The sequence below is a fragment of the Trichechus manatus genome, unplaced genomic scaffold (genome assembly GCF_000243295.1).
Source record: "Trichechus manatus latirostris isolate Lorelei unplaced genomic scaffold, TriManLat1.0 scaffold00111, whole genome shotgun sequence".
Taxonomy (NCBI): Eukaryota; Metazoa; Chordata; class Mammalia; order Sirenia; family Trichechidae; genus Trichechus; species Trichechus manatus.
This window is the reverse complement of record NW_004444047.1, coordinates 4415802-4430751: the sequence shown is the minus strand read 5'-3', so window position 1 is coordinate 4430751 and position 14950 is coordinate 4415802. Positions and strand designations below refer to the sequence as shown.

The window sequence follows — 14950 nt, the reverse complement described above, 5'->3', positions numbered from 1 at the left end:
GTATGTTCCGCAGTCGGCCCCTGACCTTGTTCTGACTGATGATATTGAGCTTTTCCATCGTCTCTTTCCGCAGATGTAGTCGATTTGATTCCTGTTTTTTTCATCCAGTGAGGCCCATGCATATAGTCGCCGTTTATGTTGTTGAAAAAAGGTATTTGCAATGAAGAAGTCGTTGGTCTTGCAAAATTCTGTCATGTGATCTTCGGCATCATTTTTATCACCAAGGCCGTATTTTCAAACTAAGGATCCTTTCATTTCCAACTTTTACATTCCAATCACCAGTAACGATCAATGCATATTCATTGCATGTTTGAGCAATTTCAGGCTGCAGAAGTTGGTAAAAATCATCAATTACCTCAGCTTTGGCATTAGTGGTTGGTATGTAAATTTGAATGATAGTCGTGTTATCTGGTCTTCTTTGTTGTCGTTGTTGTTGTTGTTAGGTGCCTTCGAGTCAGTTCCGACTCATAGCGACCCTGTGCACAACAGAATGAAACCCTGCCTGGTCCTGCGCCATCCCCACAATTGTTGCTGTGTTTGAGCCCATTGTTGCAGCCCCTGTGTCAGTCCATCTCGCTGAGGGTCTTCCTCTTTTTCGTTGACCCTCTACTTTACCAAGCATGATGTCCTTCTCCAGGGACTCATCCCTCCTGATAACGTGTCCAAAGTATGTGAGACGTAGTCTCGCCATCCTTGCCTCCAAGGAGCATTCTGGTTGTACTTCTTCCAAGACAGATTTGTTCGTTCTCTTGGCAGTCCACAGTGTACTCAATATTCTTTGCCCACACCACAATTCAAAGGCGTCAGTTCTTCTTCGGTCTTCCTTATTCATCGTCCAGCTTTTGCATGCATATGAGGCAACTGAAAACACGATGGCTTGGGTCAGGTGCACCTTAATCCTCAAGGTGACATCTTTGCTTTTCAACACTTTAAAGAGATCTTTGCAGCTGATTTGCCCAATGCAATGCATCTTTTGATTTCTTAACTGCTGCTTCTATGGGGGTTGATTGTGGATTTGTGGATCCAAGTAAAATGAAATCCTTGACAACCTCAAACGTTTCTCCGTTTATCATGATGTTGCTCATTGGTCAAGTTGTGAGGATTTTTATTTTCTTTATGTTGAGGTGTAATCCATACTGAAGGCTGTGGTCTTTGATCTTTATCAGTAAGTGCTTCAAGTCCTCTTCACTTTTAGCAGGCAAGTTTGTGTCATCTGCATAACGCAGGTTGTTAATGAATCTTCCTCCAATCCTGGCGCCCCATTCTTCATATAGTCCAGCTTCTCAGATTATTTGCTCAGCATACAGGTTGAATAGGTATGGTGAAAGGATACAACCCTGACGCACAGCTTTCCTGACTTTAAACCATGCAGTATCCCATTATTGTGTTTGAACCATGTACAGATTCCTCATGAGCACAATTAAGTGTTCCGGAATTCCTATTCTTTACAATGTTATCCATAATTTGTTATGATCCACACAGTTAAATGCCTTAGCATAGTCAATAAAACAGAGGTAAATATCTTTCTGGTATTCTCTGCTTTCAGCCAGGATCCATCTGACATAAGCAATGATATCCCTGGTTCCACGTTCTCTTCTAAATCTGGCTTGAATTTCTGGCGGTTCCTACTGCGGCAGCCGCTTTTGAATGATCTTCAGCAAAATTTTGCTTGCATGTGATATTAATGATATTGTTTGACAATTTCCACGTTCGACTGGATCACCTTTCTTGGGAATAGGCATAAATATGGATCTCTTCCAGTCCGTTGGCCAGGTAGCTGTCTTCCAAATTTTTTGGCATAGACAAGTGAGCACTCCCAGTGCCGCATCTATTTGTTGAAGCATCTCAATTGGTACTCTGTCAATTCCTGGAGCCTTGTTTTTCACCAATGCCTTCAGTGCAGCTTCGACTTCTTTCTTCAGTACTATCAGTTCCTGATCATATGTCAACTACTGAAATGACTGAACGTCCACCAATTTCTTTTGGTATATTGACTCTGTGTATTCCTTCCATCTTCTTTTGATGCTTCCTGTGTCGTTTAGTATTTTCCCTGTAGAATCCTTCAGTATTGCAACTGAAGGCTTGAATTTTTTCTTCAGTTCTTTCAGCTTGAGAAATGCTAAGTGTGTTCCTTTTGGTTTTCTGTCTCCAGGTTTTGCACATGTCATCATAATACTTTACTTTGTCTTCTCGAGCTGCCCTTTGAATTCTTGTGTTCAGCTTTTTGACTTCATTTTTTCCTTTTGCTTTAGCTACTCGATGTTCAAGAGCAACTTTCAGTCTCTTCTGACATCCATTTTGGTGTTTTCTTTCTCTCCTTTCTTTTTAATGACCTCTTTCTTTCCTCATGTATGATGTCCTTGGTGTCATTCCACAACTCGTCTGGTCTTCAGTTATTAGTGTTCAATGTGTCAAATCTGTTCTTGAGATGGTCTCTAAATTCAGGTGGGATATACTCAGGGTCATACTTTGGCTCTTGTGGACTTGTTCTAATTTTCTTCTGTTTGAACTTGAACTTGCATTGAAGCAATTGATGGTCTGTTCCACAGTTGGCCCCTGGCCTTGTTCTGACTGATGATATTGAGCTTTTCCATCATCTCTTCCCACAAATGTAGTTGATTTGATTCCTGTGTATTCCATCTGGCGAGCTCCACGTGTATAGTCGCCATTTATGCTGGTGAAAAAAAGGTATTTGCAATGAAGAAGTCATTGGTCTTGCAAAATTCGGTCACGCGATCTTCAGTATCGTGTCTATCACCAGGACTGTATTTTCCGACTATTGATCCTTCTTCTGTTTCCAACTTTCTCATTCCAGTCACCAGTAATTATCAGCGCATCCTAATTGCATGTTCGATCAATTTCAGACTGCAGAAGTTGGTAAAAATCTTCAGTTTCTTAATCTTTGGCCTTAGAGGTTGGTGGGTAAATTTGGATAACAGTGGTATTGACTGGTCTTCCTTGTAGGCGTATGGATATTATCCTATCACTGACAGTGCTGTAATTCAGGATAGATCTTGAAATGTTCTTTTTGCTGATGAATGTAATGCCATTCCTCTTCAAGTTGTCATTCCCGGCATAGTAGACCATATGACTGTCCAATTCAAAATGGCCAATACCAGTCCATTTCAGCTCACTAATGTCTAGGATATTGATCTTTATGTGTTCCATTTCATTTTGGACGATTTCCAGTTTTCCTAGATTCATACTTCTTACGTTCCAGGTTCTGATTATTAATGGATGTATACAGCTGTTTCTTCTCATTTTGAGTTGTGCCACATCAGCAAATGAAGGTCCCGAAAGCTTGACTCCATCCACGTCATTAAGGTTGACTCTGCTTTGAGGAGGCAGCTCTTCCCCAGTCGTCTTTTGCGTGCCTTCCAACCTGGGGGGCTCATCTTCTTGCGCTATATCAGACAGTGTTCTGCTGCTAGTCATAAGGTTTTTGCTGGCTAATTCCTTTCAGAAGTAGACCGCTGGGTCCTTCTTCTTAGTCCGCCTTTATCTGGAAGCTCAGCTGAAACCTGTCCACCATGGGTGACCCTGCTGATATTTGAATACCGGTGGCATAGCTTCCAGCATCACAGCAACACACAAGCCCCCGCAGTATGACAAACTGACAGACATGTGGAGGGTGTCTTCTTTGTAAGCATATGGATATTATCCTATCACTGACAGGGTTGTACTTCAGGATAGATCTTGAAATGTGCTTTTTGACAATGAACATGACATCATTCCTCTTCAAATTGTCGTTCCCTGCGTAATAGACCATATGATTATCTGATTTAAAATGGCTAATACCAGTCCGTTTCAGCTCACTGATGCCTAGGATATTGATCTTTATGTGTTCCATTTCATTCCTGATGACTTCCAATTTTCCTAGATTCATACTTTGTACATTCCATGTTCATGTTATTAATGAATGTTTGCAGCTGTTTCTTATCATTTTGAATCGTGCCACCTCAACAAATGAAAGTCTCGAAAGTTTGACTCTATCCATGTCATTAAGGTCGACTGTAATTTGAGGAGGCAGCTCTTCCTCAGTCATATTTTGAATGACTTCCAACCTGGGGGGTCATCTTCTGACACTGTATCAGACAATGTTCCACTGCTATTCATAAGATTTTCACTTGCCACTTTTTAAGAAGTAGACCTCCATGTCCTTCTTCCTTATCTGTCTTAGTCGGAAGCTCCACTGAAAGCTGCGCACCATGGTGACCCTGCTGGTATTTGAAATACCAGCATCACAGCCACACGTAAGCCGCCACAGTATGACCAATGCATGGTGGAAGGTACTTATAGGGAAACCTTACTGTGTCCTCCTTCTCCTGCCTCCCTTTAAATTATTTCTGTTTTGTGAAATTCAGAACCCTGGGACTCATATTATGGGATGAGAAAGGACTGAGGGGCCAGTGACTTTTTTCCTGCCTACTTTACTGCGGTTGTGTTTAGTTAAATGTTACACTAGGTCCAATAAGGGAAGAAAAATGGCCATGGAATCTATTAACTGAGCAAGCTGCGAGCCTGGGTGTGAATCTTCAGTGAAATGACTCTGCTTACGTGACCGCTGCGTGTGGTGAGGGTTCCCTCCAGAGTGAGTCCTTAAATGGAGCCCTTGTTGGACTTGTGTGTTTACATATACATTTTCATTCCTGGAGGAATATAAAGTGAGAATGTGGGCCATATCTCTTCAGTACTTAAACAACAAATGACTTCATGTTGTTTGACTAGATTGTTCTTGACAATAAAATACTTTCTTTCATGTTTATAGCTAGAACTCATAGTCCACTAAGTTTTATAGAAAGTCCTAAGAGTCAATTGCTGTATTAGTTTATCCCAAAGGTCTATATTGGGTGGGAAGGAAAGAGAGGAAATCTCCAACCTTTAACCTTTGCATAGAAACTTCTTGGTTCTTTCATTCAAATACTATGTTTAGCAATTTTTCCGTGCTTATAACACACTGTTGTTAGTTGCCGTCGATTCTGACTCATGGTGACCCACGTGTGCAGAGCAGAACTGCTCCACAGGGTTTTCAAGGCTTTGACTTTCCGGAAGCATATTGCCAGGCCTGTCTTCTAAGGTGCCTCAGGGTGGGTTCCAACTGCCAACCTTTTGGTCAGCGCTTAACTGTTTGAGTCACCCAGGGGCTCCTAACTTCTTGGTTCTCCATGTTTAGTCTCAGAGATTGTGGCTTCTTCACCTATTAAGCTAATTGATGATATGCTGAGTTTTAATTTCTTTTTTTTTAACTTGGACTGATTGGACTCTATAATTTAGTTAACTGACTCTGTATTGACTTATTTTTGGAGGAGCATGATCAACCTGGAAATTTTGTCACAGTTTCAAACCGGTTCATTCCACTTGGACCACTTGATGACAATTTTCATTTCCATCCCAGATATACTGAATCATAATCTACATTTTAACAAGATGTCTAGGTAATTCTTATAAGAAAACTAAGATAGTTATAAGATAACGAAGACACTTGTCTTAGCTGTTTCAGTTTGTCAAAACCTGTTGGTCTATATGTTGTTCACAAAATAAAATTAGAGGAAAAACTTGTTCAACATAAAGTTAATTATTTGGTTAGATAATAAAAGAAAATGAATTTTTGTTACATTATTGAGAAGCATTTCGAGAAGGGGAAGGTATTATAAGGAAATATGCAAAGACCTGGAGTTAGAAAAATCAAAAGGGAAGAACAAGCTCGGTGTTTCTCAAACTGAAAGAATGGAAGAAAAAATTCAAGCCTCGAGTTGCAATTTTGAAGGACTCTATGGGCAAAATATTGAACGACTCAGGAAGAATCAAAACAAGATGGAAGGAATACACACAGTCACTGTATGAAAAAGAGTTGGTTGACGTTCAACCATTTCAGGAGGTGGCATATGATCAAGAACTGATGGTATTGAAGGAAGAAGTCCAAGTTGTACTGAAGGCACTGGCGAGAAACGAAGGCTCCAGGAGTTGACGGAATACCAGATGAGATGTTTCAACAAATGGATGCAACGTTGGAAGGACCCACTCATCTGTGCCAAGGAATTTGGAAGACAGCTTCCTGGCCAACTGACTGGAAGAGATCCATATTTGTGCCCATTCCAAAAAAAGGTGATCCAACAGAATGTGGAAATTATCAAACAATATCTTTAATATCACACACAAGCAGAATTTTGCTGAAGATCATTCAAAAGCAGTTGCATCAGTACATCTACAGGGAGCTTCCAGAAGTTCAAGCTGGATTCAGAAGAGGACGTGGAACCAGGGATATCATTGCTGATGTCAGATGGATCTAGGCTGAGAGCAGAGAATACCAGAAAGATGTTTACCTGTGTTTTACTGACTATGCAAAGGCATTCAACTGTGTGGATCATAAAAAATTATGGATAACATTGCGAAGAATGGGAATTCCAGAACACTTAATTGTGCTCATGTGGAACCTGTACTTAGACCAAGAGGCAGTCGTTCGAACAGAACAAGGGGATACTGCGTGGTTTAAAATCAGGAAAGGTGTGAGTCAGGATGCTTTCACCATACTTATTTAATCTGTTTTCTGAGCAGATATTCTGAGAAGTTGGACGATATGAAGAAGAACATGGCATCAGGATTGGAGAAAGACTCGTTAACAATGTGCGATATGCAAATGACACAACCTTGCTTGTGGAAAGAGATTCAGACTTGAAGCACTTACTGATAAAAATCAAAGACCACAGCCTTTGGTATGGATTACACATCAACACAAAGAAAACAAAAATCCTCCCAACTGGAGAAAATATTGAAGTTGTCAAGGATTTCATTTTACTTGGATACACAATCAAGGCCTATGGAAGCCGCAGTCAAGAACTGAAACAACGTATTGCATTGGGCAAATCTGATCCAGAAGACTTCTTTAAAGAGTGAAAAAGCAAAGATGTCACTTGGAGAACTGAGGTGCGCCTGACCCAAGCCATGTTGTATTTTCATTCACCTCATATGCATGCGAAAGCTGGACAATGAATAAGGAAGACCAAAGAAGAATTGATGCCTTTGAATTATGGTGTTGGCAGAGAATATTGAATATACCGTGAACTACCAAAAGAATGACCAAATCTGCCTTGGAAGAAGTACAGTCAGAACGCTGCTTGGAAGCGAGGGTGATGAGACTGTGTCACGTCCTTTGGACACGTTATTAGGAGGGACCAGTCCTAGAGAAGGATATCATGTTTGGTAGATAGTCAGCGATAGAGAGGAAGACTTTCAGCGAGATGGATTGACACAGTGGCTGCAACGATAGGCTGAAGCATAGCATTGATTGTGAGGATGGCATAGGACTGGGCAGTGTTTTGTTCTGTTGTACACAGGGTCGCTATGAGTCAGAACCAACTCGACAGCACCTAACAACAACAACAAACATATAAGTAACAATATGTTTGCCATTTCAACAGTCTTCGCATGCGCAGTTCAGTGACATTAAATATGTTCTTCATGCTTCTCAACCATCATCATTAACCATTCTGAAGACATTCTTTTACTTTGTTCTGGAAGAAAGGAGAGATGGCATGAGGATTTAATAATGACAGAAATAACTAGAAATGCCATATTCATGCCTTGGAGGCTCACCATTATGAAGTGTTTTGAGCTTCAGCTCTTTTTTACTGAAGCCAAACCTAATAATTTTCTAATAAATCTGTGTATTAAAAAAGTTGAATGTAGGTCTGTCAATTTCTGCTTGTGTAACTTGGCTCTTGGGCATGTGGGAGTCCTGTCCCTGGGTTCTGTGCAGAACTGAACACTGGTTATCAGTGTTCCCAAAGGACGTAGAAATCTCCCTTAAATAACTTTTTAAAATTTTTTATCTAAGAAACAGACATTTATTTCATGAAATACATCAAAACCATTGCTATCTGAAGCTAGAGAATAAGTTATTCTGTACTTTAAACTGTCTGGGTCATTTAGGCTTTACTTCTTCGATCACTGATAATTTAAAAATGTTTGCCATTTTTTAAATTTACTGTTTCTGTCTTTACTAAATCTCCCAGTGAAACACAGCTATCCTGTTGATTTTCTTCTTCTTCCAATAGGACTGGAGTCTTTTAGCCACCCAGCCTAAACTGGGAAATTTACTCTTTGGTAAAATTTCTTCTCCCCAGAATGCTTGTGACTGAAGGCTCTGACTTAATTTTTCTTTTTTAATTTGGTGCTTAAAAAAAAAATCTTTCTGATATCTATTAGTATAATTTTCCCACCATCCTTCTTTCTCTGTGGGATACTCTTCCGCCACAACTCCCCAAGACTTCCTCACATCCTTCAGGTCTAACCCTCACAGAGAGGCCTTCTCTGATCCCGCCTTAGCCAACATAACACCCCCCTGCCTCTACCCTGCTTGATTTTGTTTCCATCATTTATCACTTTTGCTTGGTTTAATTTTTTTCTTATTACTTATTGTCTGATTTATTTGTTTCTGTCTCTCCCTCACTGGAAGCTAGAGAAGGGACTTGGTCTTTTTTCACCGTTGTGTTCCCAGTGCTTTGAAGGTGTCTGGTACGTAGTAGGTGCTCAGTAAGTCAGTATTTGTAAGCAGCCCCGTATGCTATGTGATGTTAGATGTGCTTTACAAATTTGGGAGGCTCAGAAGAACTGCTTGGAGAAGGTCAAGGTTACATGGTTTCTAAGTGACAGCGCCAGCAACTGATTGTATTACGTGGGATTGTTATTCTTCACTCAGCTGTCTTCCAGATAAGACAAATTGTTATAAATTTGTATTTTCACTCATTGTAGGTGTTCAAACTACTAAAACAGAAATTTGAAGAGACATTAGTGGAAGTGGTTGTTATTGTTGGGTACTTCTGATCTTTTTTAAAAAATGCCTATTTATTTTTTTAAATCCAGGAGTATATGGAAAAAGAAGCGGTCGTAGTAAAAAATGGAAGGAGATGCTGAAGCTACCCCCTGTCAGCAAGTGCAGCGAGCTTAGACATTCCATTGGTGAGTGATGATACCTGCTTACTGTCTGGCGGGGGCGTTTGCACTGCACCGTTTACTAGTTGTTATTCTTTCTCGATTTGTATAATTGTTTCAAAAATTATATGTCAGAGTCTCTTTATGTCTTCATGATTCTTTCCAGGAAAAAAAATCCTTTAGGTTTTCTAACCTGCAGTTATAAAGTATGTGGCTGTTGAGTTTTTCATTAAAAAAAAAAAAAAATTTTTAAATAATATTTTATTGTGTTTTTGGTGAAGGTTTACACAGCAGTTTAGGTTCCCCTTCAACAATTCTACACAAATTGTTCAGTGACGTTGGTTATAGTCTTCACAATGCGTAAACATTCTCGTTATTTCCGTTCTGGTTGTTCTGTTTCACCAATTTTTTTTTTATTGTACTGTAGATGAAAGTTTACAGAGCGAATACATTAAACAATTAATACACATATTGTTTTGTGACATTAGTTGCCAACCCCACAACGTGTCAACACTCTCCCCTCCTGCCTTCTAGTCCTTGCCCCTGGGCTGGTGCGGCCCTTTAGTCTCGTTTTGTCTTATGGGCCTGTCTAATCTTTGGCTGAAGGGTGAACCTCAGGAGTGACTTCAGTACTGAGTTAAAAGGGTGTCCGGGTGCCATACTCTCGGGGTTTCTCCAGTCTCTGTGAGACCAGTAAGTCTGGTCTTTTTTTGTGAGTTTGAATTTTGTTCTACATTTTTCTCCAACTGTGTCTGGGACCCTCTATTGTGATTCCTGTCAGAGCAGTCAGTGGTGGTAGCCAGGCACCATCTACTTGTGCTGGACTCAGTCTGGTAGAGGCTGTGGTACTTGTGGTCCGTTAGTCCTTTGGACTAATCTTTCCCTTGAGTCTTTGGTTTTCTTCATTCTCTCTTGCTCCAGACGGTGTAGGACCAGTGGAGTATCTTAGATGGCCACTCACAAGCTTTTAAGACCCCAGACGTTGCTCACCAAAGTAGACATTAAAAATATTTTTAAAGAAGTGATACATATTTATTGTTGTATACAGAACAGAATGATAAAATAGAATTTGTCTCTCCATGACTCAATCACTCTCCCTAAAGTAAACACTGTGAAGTGGTTCTTAGTATCCTTCCAGACAGTTTTCTATGCATCTTAATAAGGATTACTGACACTAACTTCAGGAAAAGACTAGTCACATAGAAACACGGCGTATCAGTGTGATGGGATACTCTACAGCTATTAAAAAGGATGAGCGGTCGCTACGGGTCTTGACATGGGCACGAGAAGTCAGATGGAGAACCATGTCTTCAGTACAATCATAACTGTATCTTTTTTTAAAGGTGGATTTCCAGTTCAAAGCATATGTAATTTGAAAAATGGTGTCTTATTTTAATTATGGATGAAACTGCATTTCTATTGGGTTAATTTTCCTTTTTCTGATTCATTTATAGAAGCTCTTTATATATAAAGGGAGTTATCCCTTTTATTTCTAATGTGAATATATTTTATAATTCTGATTTTTGCCATTTGTCTTATACTATTTTTTTTCCATACAGAGTTTTAAATTTGTATGTAGACAAATATGTCAGTCTTTTTCTTCTTACAATCTGAACTTTGTGTTGTGCTTGGGAAGGATGCCTTTACTCCAAGATTATTTTTCAAAGTGCATCTGATTCCCGGTATTGTGTGATTGTTCACCGTTTTGTCATCTGATATGATTTGCTCTGTGTTGTAAATCCTACCTCTATGATGTTAATGAGGTGGGATTAGCGGCAATTATGTTAATGAGGCGGGACTCAATCAACTAGATTAGGTTGTGTTTCAAGTCAATCCCTTTTGAGATATAAAAGAGAGAAGCAAGCAGAGAGACATAGGGATCTCATACCACCAAGAAACAAGAGCCAGGAGAATAGTGCGTTCTTTGTACCTGGGGTCCCTGTGCTGAGAAGCTCCTAGATCAGGGGAAAATTGATGACAAGGACCTTCCCCAGAGCCCACAGAGAGAGAAAGCCTTCCCATGGAGCTGGCACCCTGAATTTGGACTTCTAGCCTCCTAAACTGTGAGAGAATAAATTTCTCTTTGTTAAAGTCATCCACTTGTGGTATTTCTGTTTTAGCAGCACTAGATGACTAAGACACCATCTTTCTTTTAGTATTTATAAAGTTCCTTTTTAAGAAATTTTAACCTCATAAAAATTAAAAATTTTTGTTCACTGAAAAAAGACTGTCCAAAAAGTGAAGAGACAAGCTATGGTCTGGAAGAATATTTTTGGAAACCATGTATCTGACAAGATTCTAATAACCAAAATATGTATAAAACTTCAACAACTTGACAACAAAAAGACAAGTAACACTATCATAAAATGGGCAAAGGACTTGAATAGACATTTCACCAGAGAGGACATTCAGATTGTCACCAAACACAAGAAGAGCTGTGCAGTGTCATTAGCCATCAGAGAGATGCAAATCAAAACCACAATGAAATACCATTTCACTCCCACTAGAATGGAGCCCTGGTGGTGCAGTGGTTAAGAGCTAAGGCTGCTAACCAAAAGATTGGCAGTTGGAATCCACTAGCTGTGCCTTGGAAGCCCTATGGGGCAGTTCTACTCTGCCCTGTAGGGTTGCAATGAGTCAGAGTCAACTCGACAGTAACAGGTTTTGGTAGAATGGCTAAGATAAAAAACAAAACAAAAGAGAAAATAACAAATGTTAGTGAGGATGTGGAGAAATTGGAATGCTTATCCATCGCTGGTGGGAATGCAGAATGGTACAGTGTTGTGCAAAACAGTGTGGCAGTTCCTCAAAAAACTAAAAATAAAACTACCGTATGACCCAGCTATTCCACTCCTAGGTATATACCCAAAGACTTGAAAGAAAAGACTCAAACAGAGACTTGTACGCCAACCCTCACTGCAACACTATTCACAATAGCCGAAAGATGGAAACAGCCTGAGTGCCCATCAGGAGATGAATGGATACACAACACGTGGCACGTACATACAATGGAACACTACTCAGCCAGTAGGAGAAATGAAGTCGTCATATGTGCTACAATATGGATGGAGCTTGAAGACATTATGCTGAGTGAAGTAAGTCAATCACAAAGGACAAATACTGTATGACCTCACTTACATTAAGACAAGAAAAGTCAAATGTATACAGAACAAAGTTTATCAGAGGTTACCAGGGGCGGAAGGGAGGGGGAAAGGAGGGGTTAACGGTGACGAAATATTGCATTGATTAAGGATAGGCTTCCACAGCCGATTATTATAATTATTATATGTAATTATTATTGTAATTTCTGTAAGTTGTACACTTAGACCTCGGCTGCTAACCAAAAAGTCAGCGGTTCAAATCTACCAGCCATTCCTTGGAAACTTTATGGGACAGTTCTACTCTGTCCTGTAGGGTCACTATGAGTTGGAATCGACTTGACGACAATGGTTTTTTTTTTTTTTTAATTTTTTTTAAGTTGTACACCTGTAAAAAGTTGCATTGGCAAAAGCTGTGTGATAGAGATATTTAAAACAGCAGCAACAACAAAAAAGAGTAGCTACCGAGGCTGCTTATGTACAACTAAAATCTTCATGGGATTTGGTTTCTTGGTTTAGGTCATGGAACATTCCAGGTAATTGACCTAATAGCTTATTTAGTGCTTTTGTTCTACCTCCTAGTTGGATGCTTAGTGCCTGGGGTCTTAAAAGGTTGCAAGCAGCCATCCAAGGCCCAAGAATTGGTCTCAATTTGCCTGGAGCAACAGAGGAAGAAGGAATGTCAGGAATAGGAGAAGGCTATGGAATGTGCGGCTAACTGCCTCTGTGAACAACTGCTTCCTTTGCCAGGAGACCGGAAGAACTGGATGGTGCCCAGCTACCATCACTGAACGTTTTGATCGACGAGTCTATAGAGGAATCCTTATTAAATAGGGGAAATACAGAAAAATATTCAAATTCTCATGGACTTGACTTCCTGGAGCCATGAAGGTTGAATGAACCCCTGAAACTATTGCCCTGAGATCATCTTTAAACCTTAAACCAAAAAAATCTCCTGAAGTATTCTTAAAACCAAACAGTGGTTTAGCTTAAATAGTAAAAAAAGTCTGCCTTGAGCATTGTGCTCTTTTAAGAACTATGTATATGGGATCAAATTGACAACAGCAACTCCAAAGATAGGAAACTTAGGGGACAGTAAATTTATGTTAATGCGGGAGGAACAACTGAGAAAAGGAGGGTGAGAATGGTTATACACCTTGAAGAATGTAATCGGTGTCACGAAATTGTACGGGCAGAAACTGTCAAAATGGTGTATATTTCGCTGTGTATATAAATAAAGTAAAAAGAAATTTTAATTTTTAACTGTGAAAATTAGCGTCAGATGGTATAAAGAGGGAGATAGTTCCCCCTCATTGGACTACCCAGTTGTTTTAATTTTTAACTTCATTAAGATTTTTTAATAACAGATTATTGAGATATAATTCACATACCATACAATTCACCTTCTTAAAGTGTACTATTTAATGGTTTTTAGCATATTCACAGAGTTGTGCAACCATCACCACAATCAATTGTAGAAAGTTTTTATAATTTCCAAAAGAAACCCCTCATCTCTTGGCAGTCCTTCCACACCTGTCCCTCCTGCTCCCCTAGCCCCAGGCAACCACTGATCTCCTTTCTTCTCTATAGATTTCCCTGTTCTGGGCAGCTCATAAAAATGAGAATCATATAATCGTGACCTTTTGTGACTGGCACCTTTCACTTAGCGTGGTGTTTTCCAGGTTCATCCACGTTGTGTCATGAGTCATTACTTTGTTCCTCTTTCTTGATAAATGATATTCCATTGTGTGTGTATATGTGTGTGTGAGTGAGTGTGTGTGTGTGTGTAACACGTATGTTGTTGTTAGGTGCCGTCCAGTTGGTTTCGACTCATAGTGACCCCATGCACAACAGAACGAAACACTGCCCGGTCCTGCGCCATCCTTACAGTTGTTGCTGTGCTTGAGCCCATTGTTGCAGCCACTGTGTCAGTCCGTCTTGTTGAGGGTCTTCCTCTTTTTCGCTGACCCTCTGCTTTACCAAGCATGATGTCCTTCTCCAGGGACTCATCCCTCCTAATAACACGTCCAAAGTACGTGAGATACAGTCTCGCCACCCTTGCTTCTAAGGAGCATTCTGGTTGTATTTCTCCCAAGACAGATTTGTTCGTTCTTTTGGCAGTCCATGGTATATTCAATATTCTTCACCAACAGCACAGTTCAAAGGTGTCAATTCTTCTTCGATCTTCTTTATTCATTGTCCAGCTTTCACATGCATGTGAGGCAATTGAAAACGCCATGGCTTGGGTCAGGTGCACCTTAGTCCTCAAGGTGACATCTTTGCTTTTCAACACTTTAAAGAGGTCTTTTGCAGCAGATTGGCCCAATGCAACGTGTAGTTTGATTTCTTAACTCCCGCTTCCATGGGCGTTGATTGTGGGTTCAAGTAAAATGAAATCCTTGACAACTTCAGTCTTTTCTCGGTTTATCATGATGTTGCTTATTGGTCCAGTTGTGAGGGTTTTTGTTTTCTGTATGTTGAGTTGTGATCCATACTGCAGGCTGTAGTTTTTGATCTTCATCGGTAAGTGCTTCAAGTCCTCTTCACTTTCAGCAAGCAAGGTTGTGTCATCTGCATAGTGCAGGTTGTTAATGAGTCTTCCTTCAATCCTGATGCTGCATTCTTCTTCATGTAGTCCAGCTTCTCAGATTATTTGCTTAGCATACAATTTGAATCAGTATAGTGAAAGGATACAACCCTGATGCATACCTTTCCTGACGTTAAACCACTCAGTATCCCCTTGTTCTGTTTGAACAACTGCCTCTTGATCTATGTACGGGTTCCTCATGAGCACAATTAAGTGCTCTGGAATTCCCATTTTCTGCAATATTATCCATAATTTGTTATGATCCACACAGTTGAATGCCTTTGCATAGTCAATAAAACACAGGTAAACATCTTTCTGGTATTCTCTGCTTTCA

General features: G+C 40.0%; 1 protein-coding gene across 1 annotated transcript in view; it reads left to right on the top strand.

The window, feature by feature from the left end:
* The window catches only part of GRK4 (G protein-coupled receptor kinase 4), a 100003-nt gene that overhangs the window by 16150 nt on the left and 68903 nt on the right, over positions 1 to 14950 (top strand). Inside the window, exon 4 of the mRNA XM_012557595.2 lies at positions 8783 to 8958. Within this exon, the coding sequence (XP_012413049.2) occupies positions 8783 to 8958 (176 nt within the window). The remainder of the gene's footprint in view (positions 1 to 8782; positions 8959 to 14950) is intronic.